Below are 26,266 nucleotides of genomic sequence, written 5' to 3'. Positions count from 1 at the left end.
AATGTGCTTTTCAGCTCAATTCTTGTAAGTTTTTTTAAAAAAAAAATAAAAGCAAAACTTACATTAAGACAAAAAAAAGCATAGTATTACTAATCTTTACATTTTCTAAAGTGATAGTGAAAGTAATATCTAAGAAGGTACAAGGGTCTTAAATATCTACACTCTTTGTCCTTTACTTTTATTCAACGAGAACATTTTAGTCTTTCCTTCACATAGATCAGAACAGTCCAATAGGAATATAATGTGAGACACATGTATTTAAAAAATTGTTGTGGTCACTTTAAAAAATTAAGAAGGAATAGTTGAACTTAATTTTAATAATACACTGTATTTAACCCAAAATATCTAAAATATGGTCATTTCAAAATATAGTCAATGTAAAAAAAAAAAAGATCAATGAGGTATTTTACATTCTTTTTTTCAAACTAAGTCATCAAAATCTGGTGTGGATTTCCCATTACAGCTCATGCTGGTTCAGACCAGCCACGTTTCAAGTGTCAGCAGCCCCACGTGACCAGTGGCTGCCATCCTCCACGGCACATTCAAAGAGAACTTGAAACTATGCCCATCGGGTCACCTGCCTTTCGAACTAAAGACTCCAGCAGATCTAATGCTAAAGGAAGGTTCTTCCCTAGAACCACTCTCTTCATATCCCAGGAATGTCCCCAGACCCTGCTCAAGGTTTCTGAAGCATTTCCTTTCCATGGTCAGAATCAGAAATAAAAGAAAAAGATAGAGTTCTGTGCACCTGACACTGCCCAGCACATCTCTTCTCCATCTCTTCTACTTTTGCTTATGCAGTTAGTTCCACCCGGCCTGCCCTCCTGGCCCACCCATCCTGTGGACCCTGGTCTAATTCCCGAGCTCAAAGTTAGCATCCTCCCACAAGCCTTCCACAGCCCCTCCCAGGTAAGAACACCTCTCCCTTCCTGAACTCCAGAGCAGTTATGTTCAACCTTGTATCCTGGCTGTGTACACACTGGTCTTTTCTCACCAGTGGTCTCTGTCACTAAATCGAAGGACCTTTCTTGGCGATTTGGTTCAGCCCAGGTAGCCCATGACTCTGCGGACCGTCCACTCCTTACTGAGTCTCTCTTCCCTGGTTTCCTGGACAACCACACTCTTGGGCAGTCCCTCCTGCTTCACTGTATGTTCCTCTTGGGACCCCCGACTTCTCCTCCTCTCTCCTACCATCCAACGTTGAAGTCCCAAAGGGCACCATCCTGGGTCCTCTCCTCCCCCCCCCTCTATGCTTCCCCGGGGTGAAGCCTTCGCAGCCATTCCCAAGGACTCAGTGATGATCCTAAACTCTCTCAAACCTGTACCTCCAGCTCACCAGTGTCCTGAGCTCCCGATCCTGGCACCCAGGTGCCTCCTATACTGATCAACTTTGGTGACCCTCAGGTACCTCTCACACTCATGTAGTGCCAGGATGTGCCAGGCACTGTTCTCAGTGCTTAAGGTTTACTCATTAAACTCGCAACAACCCATTTACAGGTGAGTAAACTGAGACACAGAGAACATATGCAAACTTTGTTCATCAGACCCAGACCCTAAGTCTGGGTCTCCACTGGCACATCCTGTCCTGTACAGGGTCCCACCATCCACCCACAACCTCACGTAAGAAACCTGGTGTTCCCCAGTTCCTGCTCACTCACCAATCCCAACAAATCCTATTATACTTCCTTCTCAGTAGCTCTTGAATCTGTCCCCTTCTCCCCATCCTCACTGCTAACACTTTAGTCCAAGCCACCATCCTCCCCAGCTCGGAGTGCACCAAGAGCTTCCCAATGGTCTACACAGACCTTTTTCTTTTGCACTGGATTTTAATCTTTAATATCTAACATTATTGCTTTAGGGCATGTTTTCCCTGAACCAGGAACAGAGTGCTAATTACATAAAAATATACACATAGAAAAAGTAGTTCTCCATTTTCCCGGGGAAAAAACAGTAACTTCTAGAATACTCAAGTGTTTTGTTTTAATTATAAAGTCTTGGTCATCTCATTTATTAGCTCTGTGACATACATATTTAAATTAAACATTATTAGACAACCGTTACAACTTATAAAGGTAAGGTGCCCTTACTGAGTAAAGAGATTCTCCTGTGAGTGGATGTGTCCCTTCCCCCACCCTGGATGGAGGGATCCTACTTTTTTTTAGGAAAGTAGATTGGATCACCTCAAAACCCTGCTTAACCTCTTCGGTGGCTTTCTAGCACCCTTCGGATCGAATCCAAAATCCTTGGTTATTCTCATCGTGATGGTGCTCCCCCCAAAAGGACCCAGCTCTTTCCTGACTTGAGACTCTCACATCTGCTGCTGCTTCTGCGGGGGACTCCGTGGCCCTCTTCTGCACCTCCATTCACTTATCTAACCATCGCTGTGCTTTCAGATCTCCATGGAAGTGTCACTGCTTCAGAGGAGCCACCATGACCGCCAGTCTAGAAGAAGGCTCCCTGCTAGACACTCCCACAGCTCCCCAAACATTTCCTTTCAAAACACCCACCGCATTATCACTACTGTTCAAGATCGGCCTTCCCGTTCGGCTTCACGTTCTTGGGGGCAGGAACTGCTCCTGTTGGTTCATCACTAAATCCCTGGCAGCCCCACGGGGCCCAGCACACAGCAGTCTCTCAAGAACTATTTTTCATTTGTTTGATCAATACCTCACACTAGTCTTCCTGCAGACAAGATGGGTCTGACTCATCCTTTTTTGCCAAAGTAACTTGTAAAAAAAAAACAAAAAACCCTGCCACTTAAAATGCTCAATAAATACTTGGTGACTAAAAGGGCCAAAGGAAGGAACACCCCTTGACATGTCCTTCTTTCAAAACTCACGTGCTCTGCTCAAGATGTCCCTGCCCGGGATTAATGCAAGAAATATATTTTTCATCTTCATTCCCAGCTCCTATCCTAGAGCTCTTAAATCCCTTGGAATTTCATGAATGATAGAAGTGATAGGAATATCTTTTGTTCCTGACACAGAGCTCCTAAATCCCTTGGAATTTCCTGGGTGATAGGAGCCTCTTTTCTCCTAGGGAAGTGACTCTTGGTGGACCCTAGATAGCTTCGAGGTGGAGGTTGGTCGCCAGAAGGATCAGGCCTTGATTAGAAGCCTAGAACATTCACCCTCACTTCCCAAACTCTGGGGAGAGAAGGGCTACAGATCAAGTTAAAAAAAATCTATGATGTCGAAACTGCCATAAATGGCCCTAAATGGCGAGGCTCAGAGAGCTTCCGGCTGGGTGGATGCATCCACGGGTTGCGAGGGTGGGGAAGCCCAAACTCCACACGGACAGACTCCTGTGCTCAGGACAGAAGCCTTACCCTTCTGGGTCTAACCCTACGTACACCTTCATCTGGCTGTTCACATGTATTCTTTAGAATATCCTTTATAATAAACTGGTAATAGTAAACAAAGTGTTTCCCTGACTTCTGTGAGCGAGCGGTTCCAGCATATTATCAAACCTGAGGAGGGGATGGTGGGAACCCCCGATTTGCAGCCACCTTGGACAGAAGTGTCGGGAAGCTGGGACCCACCACCTGTGGTGGGCGTCTGGAGTTGGGGGCTGTCTCGTGGATCTGAGCCCTTAACCTGAGGGGTCTGCGCTAACTCTGGGCAGTAAATGTCAGAATTGAGTTAAATCGTAGGACGCCCAGTTGATGTCTGTATAAAATTGGAGAACTGCTTGGTGTGGGAAAACCCACATATTTGGCGTCAGCAGTATTCTGCATAAAAAACGGATCTTGCAGGACTAACACGGATCAGGCTCTGAACGTTATTCTACGCTAGTAAAGGCTTTGTTCTCTCCCACCTCCGGCCCCACCCTGAGGAAACGCATGAATCAGGACCATGAGTTTTCCTGAAGCTGATATGATGAGGAAGGCGGGTCACTGTTTCTCATCACGTGCAGGGTCCCATCTTATAGTGGTCCTGTGATTTGAAGAGCTGAATCGCCTTAATCAGATACATCCGTGACCGAATCCAAGTGTGAAACCCCGTTCCCAATCACACTGCCTTGTTTCTCTACAGGTCAGCCATGAGAATGAGTGACCAGGAATTAATGGTAGATGACCCTGTGCTTACTCTCTCTGCCAGGGTTCAGGCCCGAGTCCCGGGCAGGGGTCCTGCTCCCCAATCCGGGACTTTCTTTGGTGTGCAGGCTTTGTCTCACCATCAGACCTCCCAAGGGAGGAATCATGCTTCTTTCCTGTTCTGTCTCCTTGCGGTCAGAGTATGACATGTCACACACAGGGTGCTGCTGTGGTCTGAATGGGTATCACAAAGGGTCAGGAAGAGCTGCTACCAGTATAAACGATAGAGCTTCTGTCTTCCCCAGGCTAGACGTGGGATGTCATCATCCCAGAACCTACCCACGTTCCAGGTGTGATACAGGCATCTCTACCTTCCTGTTTCTGGTTAATCATCCCCTGTTCTGAGACTTGTGGTTGCCAAGGGGGAGGGGGCTGGGGGAGGGATGGAGTGGGAGGTTGGGATGAGCAGATGTAAGCTATTATGTATAGAACGGATAAACAACAAGGTCTTACTGTATAGCACAGAGAACCATATTCAATATCCTATGACAAACCATGATGGAAAAGAATATAAAAAATGTACACATATGTATGACTGAATCACTTAGCTGTATAGCAGAAATTAACACAACATTGTAAATCAACTATACTTCAATGAAAAGAAGAAAATCATCCCCTGTTCTGAGGTACCCAGTGTCCGCCTACAGAATTCCACCCTGTCTCTTCTTTCTGTGCTCGAGATAAAAGGATCCCAGGGAAATTCCAGCGAGCAGAAGAGAAAAAGGTGCCAAGTGCTCTGATGTGCTCTGAGGCCCCTCACTGCCAGATTTCACAAAGGCATGGACCTGCTCCTCTCATGGGAGCCTGCTGCTACCCCGCGAGGTCTAAAATCCAGTGGAGATATGACGGAGGTCCACCTTTCATGGTGCCCACCCCAGCGAGTAACTGTTTCTCCCCCATAGCTGAAATGTCCTCGGGGCTCACCTCAGCCCCAAGCAGAGTTTCAGGAGGTGAAGATGCCGGCACATGGGCCCTTGCCCTCTGTCTGGCTCTGCCTGCTCTAGCCGCGGCCCTCCCCATTGCCAACCCCCCTCCCTTCCCACCCCCTCACTCACCACCAGCTCTGCAAAGCGGACGTTCAGCTCCTCTGGGTTGGGGATGGGACTGGAGAACTCCATGTACTGCAGGGGGTGGCTGTCCCGGAGGTTGATCTCAGGGAGGTCGCTGCCTCCAAAGCAGCACAGGAAGCCCAGGCCATGGCGGCTCCTCTTGCGGGGGGCCATGGTCACTTCCAGCTGGGGGGACAGTCCGCAGGCAGATGCCCTAGGTCCTCATGGTGATCTGGGTAGAACAGAAAGCACAGAGTGGTCAGGCACGGCGGCCAGGTAGACGGGGATGCGGCCACTCTGCCACCATGACTTCGTTGCCCAACTGTCAGGAGCCTTCAACCCAACAGCCAAGCCCCCTCCTTCTCCCACAGCCATGAACACTTTCAGATTCTCCCTCTGTGCCCCTAGAGAAGACAGGAGGGCTGTCGTCCCAGAACGTGACTTCCAGGAGGTCAGAGCTGGCGCTCAGCCTACTCTCTCTCTGACTGTACAGACGGGGACCCTGTTCCCTGTCCTCTGGTCCCCTGCAGACCAGTTTCCAGCACGGATCCCTTACTCACTCGATTCACTCCAGGGTCTGGGGATACCCGCTTTAAAGGCGTCATCCAATGGGGAGAGAAGGGCTGACGTCGGCTGGCAGGGAGGACACCGAGCTAATCACATGGCGTGGCTCCTGGAGTGGGGGCCTCCATGGGAGCAGAGGATGGAAGCCTCGCACAGCTTTCTGCCCAGTCTGTTGCAGCCAGGCATGTTTGGATGGATGTGAAATATCAACAGGGCGTGGGTTCACCCACCCATCCAGAAGGAGGGGTGAGCTGGGGGAGCCATTACAGTGAACCCTCAGTAAGGAAATGGGGCTGATCATTGGAACGGTGTCCAGCCAAGAGTGAAGGGGATCTGGTCGAATCTGCTTTCCATACCGACCAAGAACAGAGGACACCACTACGACCAGAGATCAGAACTGAGGGCCACCCAACAGTTGGGTGGTTGTTGGAACAGAAAGGGTTAAGTCTTTGCCACTGGGAGAGCCTAGTTCTATGGTGACCAGCATGAGGCTGAACGCTGGCCCTAGTCATTGACGTCACACAGCTACCAGGTAGGTTAAGCCCAATTATCTGCACATGGGCTTCCGGAAAGGGCCAAATGACCCCTGACCAATGGTTCCTAAACATGGTTTCAGATCTGGGCGGGTTCACTAGAGAGATCATTGCTTATCCACCACCCTGCTGCCCAGCCATATTCTCCTCATATTAATATATCCTAATTTTTTGAATATAAATAAGATTCTGCCTTCACCCTTATTGAATATTACATCACAGGTTTAGGGTCAAGATTTTTTTTAATTGTGGCCAAATACATAGAACATAAAATTTACCATTTTACCATTTGTACGTGTATAGTTCAGTGGCACTAAACACATTCACGTTGCTGTGCAACCACCACCACCATCCATTTCCCGAATTGTTTTCCATCTTGTGAAACAGAAACTCTGTACTCACTAAACAATCATTTCCCATTTCCCTTCCCCCCAGCCCCTGGCAACCGCCATTCTACTTTCCGTCCCTGTGAATTTGTCTACTCTAAGCACCTCCTGTGAGTAGAATCCTACAGCACTTATCCTGGCTTATTTCACTTGGCATCATGTCCTCAAGGTTCATACTTGTTGTAGCAGAATATCCTGTCTTTTTAAGGCTGACTCATATTCCACTGTATGCATATAACACACTCGGTTTATCCATTCATCTCTTGACAGACACTTGGGTGGCTATCTCCTTTTGGCTATTGTGAATGATGCTGCTATGAACGTGTACAGCTATCTTTCTGTGTCCCTGCTCTCAGTGCTTTGGGGTAATACACCCAAAGGGGTCAAGGTATTTTTGAGTCATGATTCTTAGCTGTTTCTCCTAGATCTGGGTCATTAACAGAATGATCAAAACGTCTCCATGGTCTGTACTTACACCGTTGCTAAAAATGTTGACCACAGCAAGGAGAGCGACAGGCCCAGATGACGTAGCTACTTTGTCTGGGAATGCCAAAGAAGTAGTCATTAACAGTCTCAGGGGATAGTCCTTCAACCAGCTCTGAACCCATGAACCCATGTGCTTATCTAGCCCTCATTTCTTTTTTTTTGCGGTACGCAGGCCTCTCACTGTTGTGGCCTCTCCCGTTACGGAGCACAGGCTCCGGATGCACAGGCTCAGCGGCCATGGCTCACGGGCCCAGCCGCTCCGCGGCACGTGGGATCCTCCCAGACTGGGGCACAAACCCGTGTCCCCTGCATCGGCAGGTGGACTCTCAACCACTGCGTCACCAGGGAAGCCCTAGCCCTCATTTCCTAAAGACACCCCAGGAGATTGTTTCCTAAGTCCTTGTGCACCTCCAAAAATGCCAAATCCAAGGCATTCCCTTGAACCAAGTTCTAGAACCTTAACAAAAAAAAGATAAATGTGGCGTAACTTGTTCCTAGTGAACCCAAGGTTACTCAAGGAGAACACTGCTTTATTTCCTAAGCCCTAACAATCTAGCTAATAAATTAGCCATCTGAGCTGGCCTCTCCTATAAGACATGATGCATTTTAATCATCACTCAGGAGTTTTTTTTACTGGCTCCACTTTTTCTTTCTTTATAAACTTTGTGACACTTTTTACAAAATGTTTGCTAGCATTTATTAAATGTATCTGAACACAGAACTTTCAAAACATTTTCTACAGAATTATTTTCCACCAAAGATATTTTAAGAAATATTGCCCTATAAAATCCAAGAATTACACATCTTTTCTACAATATATACAAACCTCAGGTTATTCATGCAAAGGGATTGATCCTTCCTTCCCTTTATCTATCTATCTATCTATTAAATTAGGAGCTTGGGATTAACGTATACACACTACTATATATAAAATAGATAACCAACAAGGACAGACTGTAGAGCACAGGGAACTATACACAACATTTTGTAATAACCTATAAGGGAAAAGAATCTGAAAAAAAATAGCTATTTATGTATGTGTAACTGAATCACTTTGCTGTACACCTGAAACTAACAGCACATTGTAAATCAACTGTACTTCAATTAAAAACAAGACTTTTTTAATAGACCCAGGAATACCTAACATAACACACTATCCAAGGTTGCCCTGTATTACTGGTCATCTTTTCTGGGTTTACGTATTGCCTCTCCACAGCTACAGTGAAGGCTCCTTGAGGGCAGGGGCCATGCCTCCTGCTTCTTTGACATCTTCCCCCCTTTATGGCTAATGAAATGCCTTGTGCTTAGTGGGTGCTCAGTAAATATTTTTTGGTCAATTGGCAAACAACCTGTGCTCATGGAAAAGGAGAAGAGGAGTCTTTATCAATCAGTCCAGAAATATTGATTGAAATCTTTGATTCCTAGTAGTTAAGCTATCAGGAACCCTTGAATGGAACAAGGGGACAGTCTTGAGGCTGCGGGTAGAGGAAGCAGCCGGCAGACAAGTGCAGAATCCTGGTTTATGTTGGCAAAGGCCTGCAATAGGCTGGCGGCTGAGGAATCAGGGAGGAAGGGAGAGGTTAAAACTCTCCAGGGGAATTGATAGCCAATGGGAAAAAAAAAAAAAAAGAGTGGGTGGGATGAAACCCTGGCATCTCACTGTCAGGCTCAGTAAAGCACTAATTCTGTTAGGTAGATAGGGGTGGACTCCCCTGGGTCCTCCGCCTATCGTCAGTTTAGGATGATGATGAAGAGTCCAGACAAGGTCCCCTTGGTTTCATCAGCCTCCAAAATGCAGCTGCAGCTGGCGGGCAAGACTGCTTTGTTGAGGGCACAAGCATGGGAGGGCAGGTCCTGAGGCGTGGTGAGGCTGGGTGGACGGCATGACGGGGCTCTGCGGCGGGATGGGCTGACGTCTGCGAGGACCTGTGAACCCTCTTCTGCCTTCACTTCCTCGACTTCTCGCTCCCTCACTCTCCCTCCTTGCCCTTCTTTGCCTTCAGCCCCTGAGCCAGGCTTTACCAAGGGCAGTCAGGGCGGGGGCCAGGGGCTGGCATATAGCTGGCCTACTCCGTTAGTCTTACACTAGCTGTTCACAGCCCTGACTGCTCTGATTGGTGGGTGCCAGGCCGTAACTGTCTTTCCATATTTTTAAGGTCTCCCCTGAGTACAAGAAATGAGGTGGAGTGGCCTCAGGAGGAGGGAAGAAGGAAGAAGTAGACACAGACCCTCCAAACAGGAAGTCCCATCCCCACAGAGACGGGCCCTAACTGCACCCACCCCGGGAGCGCCGCACACTTTCCCTTTTAAGGGCGGGCTGCTCACAGCTCCTCAGTGTGTTTATGCTCCTGAGGATGCCCTCCTCCCCAGGAACCCCTCTTAAGCCTGTCCCTTCCTCCCTTTCTTGGGGCCCCTTCTGCAGATCCAAGGCTAAAACCCCAGGCCCTCAGCTGCAAAGCATCTAGCTTCACAGTAGAGATCTGAAAATTGAGGTCCAAGGAGGAAACGTCTTATCTGAGGTCACACAGCTATGGGGACAGAGCTGGGGTTGAAACCCAGGACTCCAGCATTCAGGCTGTGGTCTGGTCACTACCCTCACCAGAGCTCCTCCTTCCATGTTAATGCCCCTTGTCCCCATCTTGCCCCAGCACCCCCTGCAGCCTTCCCCCACCAGAGAAGACCAGACTCTACAGCTCAGTTTAGAAACAGCTCCAGGAAATTCCCCAGTGGTCCAGTGGTTAGGACTCAGCACTTTCACTGCCAGGCCCCGGTTTCGATCCCTGGTTGGGGAACTAAGATCCCGCAAGCCACATGGTATGGCCAAAAAATAAAAAACAAAATAGTATTAAAAGAAAAAAGAAAGAAATGTTTTTTTTTTTAAAAAAAAGAAATAGCTCCAATAAACAAGGTTCCCTGTAGACCAGGAGAGGGTTATGGAGATTCCAAAGGCCGCCTGCTTCTCCTCCACTGGGAGGAGCTATCTCCATCTCCCACCGCCCCGATTTCTCTCCTGCTCTAACCCCTGCTCTAACTCCCCTTCACTCCAGCAGAGGCTTTGAAATCAGACGGACTAGGATCTGACTCCTGGCTTTGCCTTCCCATCTGGGTAACCCTGAGCAGGAGGTCTTAACCTCTGAGAACCCCAGGTTCCTCATCTGTGACACCAAGGTAACAATGGCATTTTCCTCACTGGGTTTTGGTGAAGAATAAACGATATAATGTAAGTAAAATGCCAGGAGCACCGCAGGCGTTCAATAAATAAAGCCAGCACGGCTGCTGTGGCTTCATTAGCACTCTCACCGGCAAAGTGAGACTTGCCCTGCCCAGAGCCTGAACCGTGAGCCCTTCTCCGGGCACAGACGGGGCCACCAAGGCCTGGCACTGTAAGAACTTGCTCAGCCAGATTTAAGAAGCCACCCGTCTTTGTCTTTGGTAACTGGGACGTCTGAACCAGAGGATCAGGGCTTTTCCTCAGGCTCTGAGCTACCTCTAGTTGGAAAAGTAAACTCCTGTCCCTGACCCTGGGCAGGGAGTGGAACTGTGGAGGTGGCCAGAGCGATTCATTTCTCCAAAATCCTTTTACAAAGAGGAGCCATGGAGGGTCTCCCCATCAAAGGAGAATTGAGACGCAACATGGAAAAACAGGAAGCAACAACAAAACAAAAGCCAGTGGACTTGAACTTGGGCCTGAGAAATTGATCCCACCCCGCCCCCACCACCACCACCCACCTTTCTCTCCATGGAAACTTCCCCAACACCAACAGCTCCAAGCCCTCCATTTCCTGTCTGCCTGCCCCCTCCCCTTCTCCCCGTGGGGACAAGGTCTTCCCAGGACTATCAGTCCCTAAACCCAGACCAAGTGGCCCATGACGCCAAACCATCCGGTCACCACCAATAAGCCCTCCTGTAACTCTCTCGGGGTCTCCAGTCCTCTGGGTCCGGCCAGACTTCACCTCATCACGGCCTCATCCTTCCACACTGTGGAGAAAACATAGCTCCTTAACTCAGGGGACAGGGCTAGTCACGAGGCAGCTGTGGGTCGGGGGCCACAATGTCATCCTCTCTGGGCCTCAGTTACCTCTCTATGCTGTGTCAGGGTTCAACTGAAGACCTCCAAGGGCCCCTTCAGGTCTAACCGTCCACATTGCCTGGCTCAATCTCCTTCCCAAAGATCCCCTCAGGGGCTGTCCTCAGCCTACACTGGGCACTCCTCCCACATTCCACCCCAAGCCAGGAAGCACTTCCTATTACTTGAGTCCAGAACTCCCATTTGGTTTGCAAAGATGAGAATCTTAACCCTTAACCCCAAACCCTGGCCCCAGCTCCTCGACAGACCAGTTTTTGTTTACATTAATTAAAGCTTCAAAATCCCCATATCATTAGTGCTTACTCCTGAGTCTTAAGTTAGAGCCGAACAATGTTAGTACTTGAGCCTTTGGTATTTGCCAGACACTGGGCTATAGCTACCTCTCATTCTGTGAGATGGATGGTACCGTTTTAAAGAAGTGATTTAAAGAAAAGAACAAAAACAAAATCCTGTGGTTCAGAGAAGTTAAGTAACTTGCCTAAAGACACACAGCTAGTGATGGCATAGCTAGGATTCAAACACATGACTGTTTGACTCTAAAGCTACAAAACGCTAAGCCATAGGGCATGTGTCCAAGGAATACCTGACCTGAGATCTGCTCAGAGCTTTCTCAAGTGTTCCTTAGATCCAGACTCAATAATTCATGACTGAGCATTTCCTATGGGCTGGGCCAGGTGTTTTCACGGTTCCACAATCTCATTTCAGCTTCACAGTGACCCTGTGAGGTGGTTATTGCTATTCTCCCCCCTTACAGATGTTGAGATTGAGGCTTCAGCAGCTATCACATGGCTTATCAAGGACACCCAGCAGCTAAGGGACACAGCTGGAACTGCAACGAAATATTCTGACTCCAAGTTCAGTGCTTTGGGCCCAGAACCAAAGCTGACTCATACACCCTTCCTTTAGCTCTTGGGATTGATGCTGTGACTTCGGGATGTTCAAGTTGCCTTTTCCTATCCCCTCTCCTGAGCTCCATACGTGGGGGTAACAGGGCAAGGATATGCTGCTGCATCTCTCCTTGGCCACTTCTCAAGTGCCAACTAGGAGCCAGGCCCTGAGCTGACAATTTTGTGCTTTATCTCATTTATTGCCCCCAACCCTCCAATAGCATGACTATCCCTTCTTACTGATCCTTAAGCCTCCCGAAGATCAGGCAGCTTGCCCAACAACCACATCCTGTGGGTGAGGGGCTGGGTTCTGAGGACCGCGGTGTCACCCTTGAACATACACGCTTTTAACCAGTTTCTAGACCGTGTGCTGGACACTGACCTGGGTGGTGAGGACGCAGGAGTAAACAAGGCCTGGTCCCTTTCCCCGAGCAGGTCCCCTTCTAGCGGGGGAGCTGAGGGAGTCAAGGCAGTGACAATCCAGAAGGATGGGGTGAGAGAGCCTGAGAAAGGGGACCTGGACCAGCCTGGGGGGTAAAGAAGAAGTCAGGGAAAGCTTCCAGGAGGAGGTGATATTGAAGAGGGGTTTTTTTTTGTTTTGGTTTTTGGATTTTTTTGGCTGCGCCACACAGCTTGTGGGATCTTAGTTCCCTGACCAGGGATTGAACCCGGGCCCTCGGAAGTGAGAGCACGGAGTCCTAACCACTGGACTGCCAGGGAATTTTTTTTTTTTTCTTCTTCTTTTGGCCGCAGCTTGTGGGAACTTAGTTCCCTGACCAGGGATCGAACCCATGGCCCCTAGTCTCGAAAGAGATAAGAGAATTAAGGAAGGGTGCAAGGGGTGGGAAAAGGCATTCCAGGCAAGGCAACAGCATAAGCAAAGGCACGGAGAGAGAAACAGCACAGAGTGCATGAGGCCAGCGTCCTGTTAATTTGTGGCTACACTAGTAGGCAAAGGGAATCAACAGGGTATCCAAGGACCCTGACTTGACAGCAGAGCTCAGGCACCCTGGGGAGCCTGCTCCTTTGCCCTCTTCTCCCGACCAGGTCCCCCCGGGGTCCGGGTCTGGGAATGGGGCCCAGAGCTCCCCAGAGATGCTGCACGAAACATAAGAAATGTAAACCATGTCCAGTTCCCCAGGCAGGAGATTCCTCCCTACATACTGACCCTTCATGTGCCACTGGGCGTCACCTGGGAAATGGCCCCAGGCCCACCTTATCCAGGACCCGGTTTCCCAAGCGTCTATTTTTTCCATCCCAGGCCATACTTCCGGAGCCTTCTGCCTACCCATCCCTCCACCACCCAGCTACACCACGCCTGCTCCCACTTCAAGTCTCTGAAGACCCTCCCCCTCGTGCTCTGTGGATAGCAAACAGGCTTGGGACCCCTCACAAGCTCACCCCTGCTTCCACCCTGAAGCTGCCCGAATTGCCAACATCCAACTCTACCCCACAGCCTTGGTGGGGTTCTGTCCAACTGCCATGAGCTCTATGTGACTTCAGATAAGTTACTTAGCCTCTCTGAACCTCGGTTTCCTCATCTGTAAAATGGGGAAATAATAATACTACTTACTTCATAGGGTTGTCATAAGCATGAAATTAGTTAATATTTGTAAAGTACCTAGAACAGTGCCTAGTAATAGTAAACACTATTAATAGCTATATAGATAAGCCACTGTTATAATTATGAAAAAACCTGAAAATGTTGGCTGTATGTATTACAGAAAAGTTCTCTATGTCAATGAGTCTTACATATTATTACAGGGGTTGGCAAATACCACAGGGGTCAAATCCAGCCCACAGCCTGTGTTTGTAAATACAGTCTGATTAAAACACAGCTACACCACCTATTCATCGTCTATGACTGCTTCATGCAACAGAGACCCTAGGGCCCACAAAGCCAAAAATATTTCCCCCCTGGTCCTTTACAGAAAGTTTACTGATCCCTATGTTATTAGGTTGAATCATATGTAGCTGACAGTGTTCAATTCTTTTCAATCTACAAAACCCTCAATTTCATATGTTTCAACTTAGTATAGCATACGAGCTCACCACGAATCCTGTCTTACCCATTAAAACAGGAGTGCCCCGCTTTAAATCCAGTGACTCTGATCATAATAAAGTTATAATGATCAGTTTTTGAACATCTATCACGTTCAAGGTTTATCTCAAACGTTTACCACACTCCTGTAGGGTAAACGCGATCACTGCCCTGCTCCCCTCCTGTACAGGTGGGGACATTTGGGACTCAGAAAGATGCAAAGTGTTAGCCTAGGACTCAAACCAGGTCTCCAGACCCCATGTCTACCACACTGTCCCCACTGGGTGCTGTCTAAGAGGCTGCTGGGAATGAGATCCACCTCTTACTAGGACCAAAAAATGGAGTTTGTGAGCACTCCTAGACAGCGCTCGGCCACGTGGTGGACAGGGCCCAGTCGTGACTTCCCTGTCCTTCTCAGGACAGAACTCAGAACGATCTGACTTGTATTGTGAGCCTTGGGCAGGGCTGGGGAGGGGGCGGGGAACACTTTCAAAAATAAGCAAGCTCTCTTTCCAGGACTGGGGAGCTATTTTTAGCAGCCGCCTAAATTATGGTTTCCCCTCTGCTCTGGGAAAGGCAAGAAAGTAAAAGTAAACTCTTGTAGCCCCAGGGTCCCCGCTGCAGGGTGGGTGAAGGAGGAGAGAAAGGGGCGTCTTGCTGGTAAAGTGAAACTGAAAAAGTCCCCAAAGTGACATTTCTCTGACTTGGGGGTGAGTGTGGAAGTTGTGGATTTTCCAATTGGTTTTCTCATTTTGAGACATGATAAAGAGAACATAGATTTCTTTGTCTCACCAGGACAGAAAACAAGCAGATAGTAGCTCTCCAAGGCCATGGTCAAGCATGCATTCGTTCATTCACTCACTCACTCGTTCATTCATCCATCCATTCATTCCCTGAGTGACTACCATTCACAAAGCAATTTTCTGGGTGCTATTTGGGGTGTTATTGTGTTATTGGGGAGGCACGTGTAGAAACCACCAGGATGCAAGGGAGAGAAGGAGGGAGGGAGTTCCAGGCTCTGGGACTGCAAGGAGGGGAGAGTGGCTTCTGGCCGGGGTGGTCTGGAACATTCACCAGAGGAAGTGGCATTGAAGCTAGGTCTCCGAGGAAAGAGGTCAACACGTGCCAGTGGGAGGGTCCAAGAAACCCATTCACAACAACGGCGTGTGAGAGTGAGGACCCGGCATCCAGGTGAGTGAGGGGCCAAAGGAAGTCGCTTCGCCAGGCTGGGACGCAGGGCTCAAAGAGGTGCAGTGGAACACAAGCTGGGGACCCGATAAAGGCAGGCTTTGAACGCAGGCCAAGGGGGAGGGGGAGGAGGAAGCAGCTCAAGGATGGTTGGTTTATTGGCTGATTCGTTGATTGGCTTATAGTAAAGGAGAGCCCGTGAGGCGTGATCCGAGCTGGGATTTGGACGAACAATTCTGGTGGCACCGTATCAGGGTGGATTACAGGAAGAGACGGGAGAGGGAGAAGAGTCTGGAAGCAGTTCTGTTTGATTCAGAGTTAATGAGGCCCTGAGCTGCCAAAGAGGAGAGAAGGGAACAGATGCCGGGGATGTCACGGAGGGGCGTGCGTGCCCGCACGTGTGTGACTGCATGAGGGGGCTTTGGCAACACACAGACTGGGCACAGAAAGCAAGGACTTGGGCTGAGAAGGGGAGGGAGCTGTGGGGAGCTCTTTGGGCCACAGCTGTGAAGTAAAAGGGATGAAGGAATTTCAACACCCAAGTCTCTGCTACCCATTAGAGCCAGAGGCCCAGGGCTCCCGGCCAAAGGGAAACCACCCAACACGTGACAACCCATCCTCACCCCCTTCTGCTTCCGGGAAGCTGAGCCCCTCCCCTGGCCCACACCAATGGGGCTGCTTTATTGAAGGGCTGCAGGGAAAACTACCCACAGCTTCCTCCTGGGCCATCCTGCCAGGTCGCCCACCAGAGCGCCCAGTGTGCCGAGAACTCACACCATTCTAGGCAACCTGGGGCCTGGGAGAAGCTCCCTACTGCCCACTCCTCCTGGGGTCCCAGACAAAGGCATTCTGTCACTCATGAAGGTGGGACCTCGAGGTCCCGTCAAGGCAAGCCGGCCCTGGGACCCTCGCTGGGCCTGTGCACCTGGTCACACTCTGGACCCTGGGCTGTGTCTTCCCCAGGTGCAGTGCCATCGTTACAGACCTGCTAGTCCCACTCTGCGTCCTGCACTCACACCAGAGAAGGCCCTGCGTGTGTGTCGGGGCCTGGCTGGACATGAATCCTGGATCACAGGCACTTTCCAGCTCTCCAGGGTGGGAAGAGTAGGGGAGGACAGGGGCGGGGGAGGGGGGCTGAGCTAACTCCTGGACGCAAGTGACTGAAAAGGCAGACCCAGGGGGACCCCTCACCTGCCCCTCACTCCTGTTCATACAATTACATCCATCTATTCATTTACTCTGACAAATATTTGTTGAGCACCTAAGTACCCTGCTAATAAGAGCTGGAAAAATACAAGGGTGAACGAGTTCAATGTGGCGGGGAAGGGAGACACTCAAATGAACATCATAAAGTGTGGATATGGTTATGATAGGGGTAGTACAGGTGTGTGGGCCTGGGAATGTCTGCAGAGCTCTCTCCCAGTGGGGGGTTCCATTCTACTCTGAGCTCCCTGTTCATACAAAGGGTTTAGAGGGGGCATCGTGTAGTGGAAAGGGCACCAGGAGATAATCAGAGAAACCAGCAAGGGTTCAGGACCAGACATGCATCCCAGGGTTACTAATGCTATAAATGACTGAAAACAGCCAAAATGTTAAAACATAAGGATTGGTTAAATAGACGATAGATAGATAGATAGATAGATAGATGGATGGATAGATAGATAGATAGATGATAGATAATAGATGATAGATAGGCAGATAAGACACACACACACATGTGTGACAGCTTGAAGTAATTATCTTTGGGTTGCTGGAGTTTAGGGTTATTTTTCTTATCCTTTTCTGGATTTTTTCAAATTTCCTACAATGAGCGTTTATTCTTTTCATCAGAAAAGATAATATTATGTTTAAAAGAAGAAGATAAACAGTAGACTAAAAATGAGGAGACTCAGGTTCGAGTCCCAACTCTGCTCCAGCAGGTTACCTGCGCAAGACAGGAATGACCTTGGCTAAGAGCATCATTTCTCTGAGGCTTGTCTGTGAATGAGGAGGTCAAACCACACGCTTTCCAGAGTTCCTTCCACACCAGACACTAGGCTCTGTGCCACAGAACACACGAGGTGCTAAATGACGCTGGTTGAATGGAATCCTATCCCCTGAGCTCCATTAGTTCATCCTTCATTCAACTGTTCATTCATTCCACCTCCACTGTTTTCAGCAGTTACTCTATGCCTAGCACTGCTCCTGGTGCTGGGGATTTAAGGGCAAACTACGCAGATATAGCTCCTGCCCTCACAAAACTATAGTCTCCCAAGCTCCAAGTCCCCTTCCGTTGTTCTTTTTCTTCCCGCCCTAACGCCCCATCCTGTTAATGCATTTTTTACCTTTTCTCCAAAATGCCTCAGGTGCATCTGTTTCATTTTCAAACACCAAGCTCCAGACCTGGTCCAGCCCCACAGGATCTCAGGCTGGGACCAGGGCCGAACTCTCATTTTTCCGCTCTCCCAGCATTCTGCAAACAGCCCTTTGAATAACATTTCTAGGAGCACCTGATTCTGCATTGCTAGGTTCAGCATCCCTCAGGGTTCCCAATCCAAACTGAAAGCCGACCGCTTCCATTTTCAGGATGAGCCATGTGGTGGGGCTCACAAATTTCATACTAAACCAGCTTGGAAATCAGATCTCTATCCACGTGTCAGGGAGGACTGGAGCGCTCACTGCTGGTGCGAGCGCAGAGTGACACAGCCATTATGGAAAACAGTTGGGCTGTTTCTTAAAAAGTTAAGCTCACACCTCCATATGATCCAGTCATCTCATGCCGAGGTGTTTTCCCAAAACAAAGGAAGCACAGGCACATACAATGTCTTATTCATGAATGTTCAGAGCAACTTTATTTGTAATAGCTCCAAACTGGAAACAACCCAAATGTCCATCAACAGGCGAATCAATAAAAAAATACTGTATAGTGTATCCATAAAATTGAATATTACTCAACAAGAAAAAGGAATGAACTATTGATATACACCACACGTGGATGGAGCTCAAAATAATTACACTGGGCTTCCCTGGTGGTGCAGTGGTTGGGAGTCCGCCTGCCGATGCAGGGGACGCAGGTTCGTGACCCGGTCTGGGAGGATCCCACATGCCGCGGAGCGGCTGGGCCCGTGAGCCATGGCCGCTGAGCCTGCGTGTCCGGAGCCTGTGCTCCGTAACGGGAGAGGCCACAACAGTGAGAGGCCCGTGTATCGGAAAAAAAAAAAAAAAAAAATTACACTAAGTACAAGGAACCAGAGCATAAAAGGGTACATACTGTATGAGTCCACTTGTCTAAAATTTGAGAAAATGCAAACTAATCTATAGTGAATAAAACCGGGTGGGTGATTGCCTATGGAGAGGGTGGACGGCGGGCAGGGAGGGGGTGGATTTTATAAAAAGGCACAAGGGAAATTTGGGGGATGATGGTCAAACATGATCTTGATGGTAGTGATGGATTCAAAGGTACATACATATGCTAAAATGTATCAGATTATGTACTTGAATTATGTCAAGTTTATGGTATGCCAATTATACCTCAATAGAGTTGTTAAAAACAAACAAAACACGTCTGTTCCTAGCCTCACCATCTCCAACTGCCAAGGGCTCTGGCCACTGCAGCTGGCAACCCTCTAGAAGATTGCTAGTATCATAAGCTGCTCTGCAGGTTCTAGGAAAGACCTCACCGCCCAGAGGTGGGGGGAAGGGGAACAAGGAGCTCCCTCCAGGCCCAGGCCTCAGCTGATCTGGTCTGGTCTTCCAGGAGACGGGTGGTTTACTGTAAGGAGTGTATGCTTTCATATTAAGCCTGTGAGCTTCACTGCCTTCATGGGCACACGGACGACAAAGCCCAGCTCCCACGGCTACTGTGAGCATCACACAAAGAGCACATATCGAGAAGCCGGCACGGCACTAGGCACATCACAGGCCCTCCAACCAGGTTCCCTTCCCCTGTCCCGGCCCCAGCCTCCGCCCAGTGGTGGCTAAGGTTCAGGGCTCTGCCCATGGAAGAGCCTAGTGAAGCGCAAGCCCGGTTTCACCTGGAGGTCTCTGGGGGGCAGACCTGAATTGACAGCAGCCCCGGGCTTCCGAGTGGGTTAAAAACAAGGTACTTTCAGCCTGGGAATTTGTTAGAGGCAGATGAGATGGCAAAGGGGACTGAGAAAGGTGGCCATGACTTGGAGTTTCTAGGGCAAGACATCAGGAGGGATGTGGGTTTGGGGTGCGGGGATACCCAACCCTTGCACACTGGACAAGCAAGTATAGGAGATACTCAGAAATGACCAAAGAAGAAAGGGAGGGAGGGAAGATATTAATGCATGTTGGCATGTGAGAGGGTTGGACGCTATGGTGCAGAGGTATATGTATGGGGTGGTGTGTATGTGTATGTTTATAGCATGATACGTGTAGTGTGTGTGTTTATGTGTGTATGTGGTATAGTATGGACGTGTAGGGGGTGTGTGTATGTATGGTGTGCGTACATGTGTGTTCATCCCCAGGAAACAAACACACAAGATTCTACTGACTTTCAAGTCTCTGCAGAGAGAAGACCCAGTGTATGAGCTGAGGAAACAGTAATATCACTGATAACCAGCCCCCACGTCAATTTCAAATCAGCCCACGTTTAGTTTATAAGGAGCTGCCCAAGCATAATATTCAGGAAATGGTACTGTGCGGAAGGCAATGTCTTGTCTTCAGTTTCCCGTGAACCACACTAAGGCCCGGGAGCAGAGATCCACCAGAAGATTCTCGTACCTGCCATGGACCAGAGACCAGGTGTTCACATTCATCATCTCATTTAATCCCAAGACAACCCAGCAAGGGCCATATTCTTGACTGATAAGGACATTGAGGCTCAGAACCGGGAGATGACACCCACACTAGGGCTCTCTCCTGTGATACACCATCTGGTTCCAACCTAGCTTCAATTCAGTTCCGGAGCGTGTATGTACACATGCACGTGTGCACATTCCTCTGGGTGTATGTGTGTGTCCAGCAGATGCAGCTGGGTTTCCTTTGGTGTCTATTATAATGGGGTGTACACTCCCTCTGCCATTTGAAATTTTGGTGTTATATTTTAGCCACTTCCCCAATAAGCCTGAGGTGGAAAAAAACAAATAGCTGACAATGTATACCCAATCTATTCCACGCTCCATATTTTACAAGACAGATATTCAGCACATTTTTAGAAAGAAGGATACTAACATTTACTAAGAGCTAGGCTAGGCTCAAACGTTCACATTTATTATTTCACTTAATTTATTCCAACATCCTACAAAGATGATATTGTGCATTTTTACATACAGGGAAATCAAAGCTTAGCGAAGGTAAGCAACTTGCCCAAGTTAGCAGGGTTCATAAAACATGTTGAACCTCAGTCTAATTGATTCCCAAACTCAGACACAGCCTCCCCGTGGCACAGAAATGGCAGCATCACGGTAAACGGTCGCCCCCCACCCCCCCAGCCATGGAATCCTCTCCATCCCTTCCCCATCACCCATCCCAACTACCTCTCAGGGAAGAACTCAGCACTACTACAGAGAAGCCCTGTACCCCAGCCACAGACAGCAGTCCAGCCCCATCATCTTACCGCGCACCGAGTCACAGAAAGATCCAGGCTATCCCATCTTCTGGACCAGCCTCTTGGGTATGCGAGCTGGGTACCTTCAGAAGGGCCCCGGGCTTGGTTTAAGGCTCTGCTGTTGCTGTCTTGAAATCTTTAATAATTTTTGAACAGGGAGCCTTGCATTTCCATTTTGCACTGGGGCCCGTGAATTGCGCAGCTGGTCCTGCCCATCTTCTAAGGCAGCCAGCTCGGGCAGCCTTTCCCAGGAAGAGCAGCCCAGCCAGCCACTCCCTGTGTTTCCAAAAATGTTACCCACAGTCCCTGAATGGTCAGGACAGAACAGAGACAAGTTACTTTAATCTGGGGTGGCTTCCTGCCCAAAGGACCTTGAAGGGCCACTCAGTAACTTCTGGGCTGTCCCCCACCCTCATCTTTTCTCCTCATCCCACCTCACCCCTCCGCTGCAGGCTCCCTGGTCACTCCTCCCTAAACGCGCCATTGCTCAAGGGATTAAAATTCCTAGAGGGCTTGGACACTTCCACTTTATCTCCGACTCCCCCCACCGGGCTCTTTCCGCACACACAGCAGGAACTCAGTAAGAGCGGATGCATCAGATGCATTACAGTATGTACTTCCTGAATTCTTGACTATCCCTTATAAAGCCTATCACCACTGTGATGGCTTTCCATAACTCAAAGGTTGCGTGTCCTTCTGCAGTTGGATAAATACTTAAAGCAAGAGAATGTGTCAGCTTTGAAACAGAGTTCAAAACTTGGTTCTGCTGGTTCTATCGGGTTGGCCAAAACGTTCGTTCGGGTTTTCCCGTAAGCGGTTCACGGATGAACTTTTCGGCCAACCCAATACATCTGGGTCGGCAATATTATCCCTCACCCCATCATCCCCATGCCCACCTCTGCTTCCTGCCCGTCCTCTCCCTCCGCTATGCAGGCCCTACCTTCTCCAAGCAGCCTTCCTACCCATTCTCATCTACCTGAATTCTCCCAAATAAACTCAGAGCCCCTGTTGTCTACTCTGTTTCTAGGACACTGCATCATATAGCACTCTGTGGCACTTGTGTTATTTAATGTATTAATTTATCTTTTTTTATGCCAATGAGCTCTTCTCCCATCTAGACTCTGAGCCCCCTGAGAACATGACATAGTGCCGTGTATGCAGCAGGTCCTCTTCCTGAATGAAAGTTATCTCATGGCAGGGGGTGGGAGTGGGTTAGAGAGAGAGGAGAAAGTTATTAACCCCAGAAATAAATCTTCATGGAAAATCCAATGAACTCGGGTCCTTCAACCTTTCCTCAGAGTCCAATGGAGGTCAAAGGCATCCAGACCTTGGCCAGACACCATCAAGAGGTCTCAAGCGGCACTCAGCGAGGCAAAGGTGTGCGCCCTTACAAAGCTGCATGGTTCAATGAGATCTTGGCACTCCCAGACGCAACTCTGGACATTTTCATTTCTGTTTGTTTCTACTCTCCCCCCTCCCCACCCTCCAGCAAACAAAAGGCACCTTGCATAGAAAAGGCATAAGATATTTTTCCTCTCTGTGCTTCCAGGAACGGGATGTTTCCTCCAAGGGAAACGAGACCTTGGCTGTGAGACCTCAGGCTACAGAAGCTAGGGTTTCCTCTTTGGAACTCAGACCATCCCCTCCATAGTTCCCAGTCTATGCACGGACTCCCCTATTCCTCAATCACCTTTCTCTGACCCTGACACCCCTGCAAGCTGTGTCCTGATTGTCTCCATCTAAGGGGCCTTATTTACCAGGCAGGGCCCCTCATGTCTCCCCCTCGCCTCCCTCCTCAGTGCCCACCTCCCCTGAAAACTGCACTTGTGCGCATCAGTATCACCTCCTTCCATCCTGTTCCCCCTGCAGCGGCCCTCTTCCCAGTTCCCTCTTCGCGGTGTTTCAGAACGCTGTGAAATCTGAGCCGCATGTCCCCACGCTCCACACACACTCACTCTCTCTCTCTCTCCTTGATTTCAACCAGCTGATCCCCTTCTGGAACACTCCGTCCTGGGCCCTCCCCCTCCTCCTGGCCACTCACCTGGCAGCCTGCGCCCTTCCCCACAGGTGTGGGTGTAGGGCCCCTCCTCAGCATCCTGCCTTTCTCCCCTCAGAGCCACGGCTGCTTCCTGAATTAGCGTCACCCTCACTGGGCTGTGAGGTCCTTGAGGTTGGGGACAGTGTAGCACAGTCTCTCAGGAACCCTGCGCCCAGCACAGGGCCGGGCCCGCAGCAGCTGTGCTGGGGCTTTGCCAAGGTTCACACCTCGGGTCTCTGTCCTTCTCCCTCACCCTTCTCCCTCCCAGAAAACCTTCCATCTCTTTATTTCAGATAAATTCAGCAGCAGCCACTCTCGAAACCTCCTCTCCCCCATCTCCAGCTCGCTTCCAACTACCCACGTTTCTGTTCAGAAGCACTGGCACCGCCCCCATCAACTTCCTCTCAGACCGCCTTCACCTCCTTCCCCCTTCGGACCACCCCTGCTTTTCTCTGTGAATGACTCCACAGTCCGAGGTTCAAACCACAGAATCATCCTGAACTCTTCCTCTGTCTTGAGAACTGCTACATGCCAGGTATTTGCATGTATTATCTCATTTCATTCTCACATCAAACCCTGAGAAGTGGGTATTAGCATCCTGAGTTTACAGACAAGGAAACTGCGGCTCAGAGAAGTCAAGTGACCTGCCCAAGGTCACAAGCCCATAACTGACTGGGCTGGGGTGAGAGGCAGGTTTTGACAGGCTGTCCAAAAGCCCACCAGATGCACGCACACATGTGCGCACGCATACACACACATACACACATGCTGTTCCCTCCTTTACGTTATAAATTATCCAATCAGTCTCCACGCCCAATCGATTCCACTTAGAAATGCTTCCTGTATGGGCCCTTTGATCTCCCATGTGGACGCTCAGGCCCCACTCAGACACACAGGACATGGCTGTGTGGTCACAGAGTCAGGGGGTGGGGGGCCATGAGTCCTGCACATCTAGCCGGCAGCACTGACCTCACCTCGCGCTCACTCAGGGAGCTGGTACGTGCTCTTAGCTTGGAACCATTTCTCCAAGGCCCCATCCCTTCTTACTGATTTGGTTGTCCTCCAGCCAGGCTGAGGCTGACCCCTTTCTTCTGGACTCCACCTGCACCCTACTAATGCTCCTCTTGGCCTCAGACCAAAAACCCTCAACAAGCTACCCACCTGGAACACAGCCTGCGTTTCCAGCTCTCTTCCTTCAATTTAGCTCTTGGTTTTCCCACTCTCAGCAGATCTCCAGGGACAGTGCATCATCGTAAGAGGCTTCTCAATGATGCAGATCCCAGGGCCCTGCTCTCAGAGTTTCCAGGCCAGTAGATCTGGGAAAGGACCCAGGAATCTGCATTTTAACAAGTTCCCCAAGGGACTGGGATGCAGGCGGTTTCATTCACTCTCCATCCCCTTCTCTTTCACCAGCATTTGTACCAACCTTTTTCACAAGTCACCCCTTCTTTCCAGAGCTGTGATCAAATCCCCCAGGTTCTCATCTCGGGCTACACAGTAGAATCATGGGGCATTTTGAAAAATATCTATGCCTGGATCGCAACCAGAACCAATTAAAACAGAATCCCTGGGCAGGTGTGGGGGAGCCACTGGGGTGAGCAGCTCCTCCTGCTTTGCCTAGGACTGTTCCAGTTTTAATCCTGAAAGTCCCACATCCCAGAGAAGCTCTCAGTCCTGGGAAAACGGGATCAGTCATTCACCCTACAGGGCTCTGGAATTTGCAAATCTCTCCAGGTGATTCTAATTTGCAGCCAAGCTTGCCAAACACTGGACCCCATCTGGATCAAGAGATGCCCCTCCCCCCGGCACTCCCTCCAGCCAGCGCCTTTTGTTTTCACACTTAGCTCAGGTGATCTCAAAATGTGTCTCTAGACCAGCAGCATCAGTGTCACCTGGGAACTTGTTAAAAAAAAAAAAGGTACAGCCAATTCTAAATAATTTGCTCTTCTCTCAGCTGCAGAGAGATCTTTTGTGAACCCCTACCCAGAGTCACCGACATTTACTGCCTTGAGTGAAGTGAGAGGGCTAAGGAGTTAACTGGTGGTGGAGGTTTGAGGCTGGGAGCTCAGTCCTCCCCAGGGAGGTTTAGTGGTGACCAGAGGGGCCTAGGTTTTGATTCATAGGCAACACACTTTTACTGACCACTAACTAATTAGCTGCCTTGTTTATGGCATCTCATTAAATTCAACACTAACTCTGTCCAGCATTTGGTGTTGGGATTTTGTGGGGTCCATACATAAAACTTTCCTCTTCTGGCTCAAGTTCAGGACCAGTTGAGAAACAGATACATGAAGCAAACAGATAGAGGTCACGGTATCAGCCACGTTCCTGACAGAGCTGTGGGAGTAAGCAGCTGTGTCTCTCTGGCCAAACGGACTTGCTAATGTCTCACCCATGAGTGAGGCCAGCTGACATGTCCAGTCCTCGGCATAGGAGGGTGACCGTGGACCTTCCCGTAGGAGCGGGCTCCCGACCTCAATCCCCAGAGCTGGCCAGATGCGCCCCCTGCAGGTGGCAGACCCCAGGGAAGGGAGCGAGCGTTGGCAGACCCAGTTCATAACCTCCCAGAGCCATTGGTTAGAGGTGCCTCACTCCTTCCCCTGAGGAAGTGATGGGAAGGGACAGGCCAAGGTTCTCCACCCCTAGGTCCATTTCAGCCACTCATGCCCTGATCCCACCCCAAGACATGCTGGCCTGGTCCGGGAAGGGAGCCGGGCATTGATAACTTGTAAAAGTTGCCCAGGTGATGCTAAGGTGCCATCAGTGCTGAGTCACCACTCTTGGGAGCTCCTCTCCTGGAAACGAGGAGCCAGGGATGCTCCCCTCTAAGCGTGGGGTTGCTTGTATTTCACAACCAGGGGAACAAGGTCTCGGGAACCTTAAGCATCTTGCCCTATGCCCGGAGCGGGTCAATGGAATCTTAGGGATGAGTAATAGCAGTGAATGAATCGGCTTTCTCCAAATCTTGGGTGGATTGGGAGGTTTTCAGCCAGGTCGCAGCCAGATCAGCTAAAGCACTGGTTCTAGAATCTCCTGGAGGGCTTGTTAAATGCAGCTCACTGGGCCCCACCCCCAGAGTTTCTGATTCAGAGGGAGGGCTGTGTAGCTGTGAGCACAGGCTTCTGAGTTGGGCAGATCTTTGCCACCAACATTAAGGATGGCCTTGCCTGGGGTTTCACCCAACCTCTCTGGGGCTCAGTTTCTTCACTGGTCAAATAGCGATCACAGGATTAATGACCTCACGTGTTTCTTGTGAGTTGAACCAGGACACACGAAGCACCTAGTGTGGTGCATGGCACGTAGTAGGACTGGAGATAAAGTGCAGATGTTGATTATTATCTGTAGATGTGGCTGTTA

At 49.6% G+C, this 26,266-nt stretch overlaps 1 protein-coding gene across 5 annotated transcripts in view; it reads right to left on the bottom strand.

Annotated features, from left to right (window-relative positions):
- DAAM2 (dishevelled associated activator of morphogenesis 2) overlaps positions 1-26,266 on the bottom strand; it is a 113,499-nt gene that overhangs the window by 42,825 nt on the left and 44,408 nt on the right. For all 5 annotated transcript variants that reach the window (XR_014326490.1, XM_082847519.1, XM_082847522.1 and 2 more), the window contains exon 2: positions 5,152-5,377. Coding sequence is in view for 4 of the 5 variants with exons in the window: in XM_082847519.1 (XP_082703645.1) it covers positions 5,152-5,319 (168 nt within the window). In the remaining variant the exon portion in view is untranslated. The remainder of the gene's footprint in view (positions 1-5,151; positions 5,378-26,266) is intronic.

The sequence above is a fragment of the Leucopleurus acutus genome (assembly GCF_964270905.1).
Source record: "Leucopleurus acutus genome assembly, chromosome: 10".
Taxonomy (NCBI): domain Eukaryota; kingdom Metazoa; phylum Chordata; class Mammalia; order Artiodactyla; family Delphinidae; genus Leucopleurus; species Leucopleurus acutus.
The sequence above is the reverse complement of the archived record's forward strand: the minus strand, read 5'-3'. Positions and strand labels throughout refer to the sequence as shown.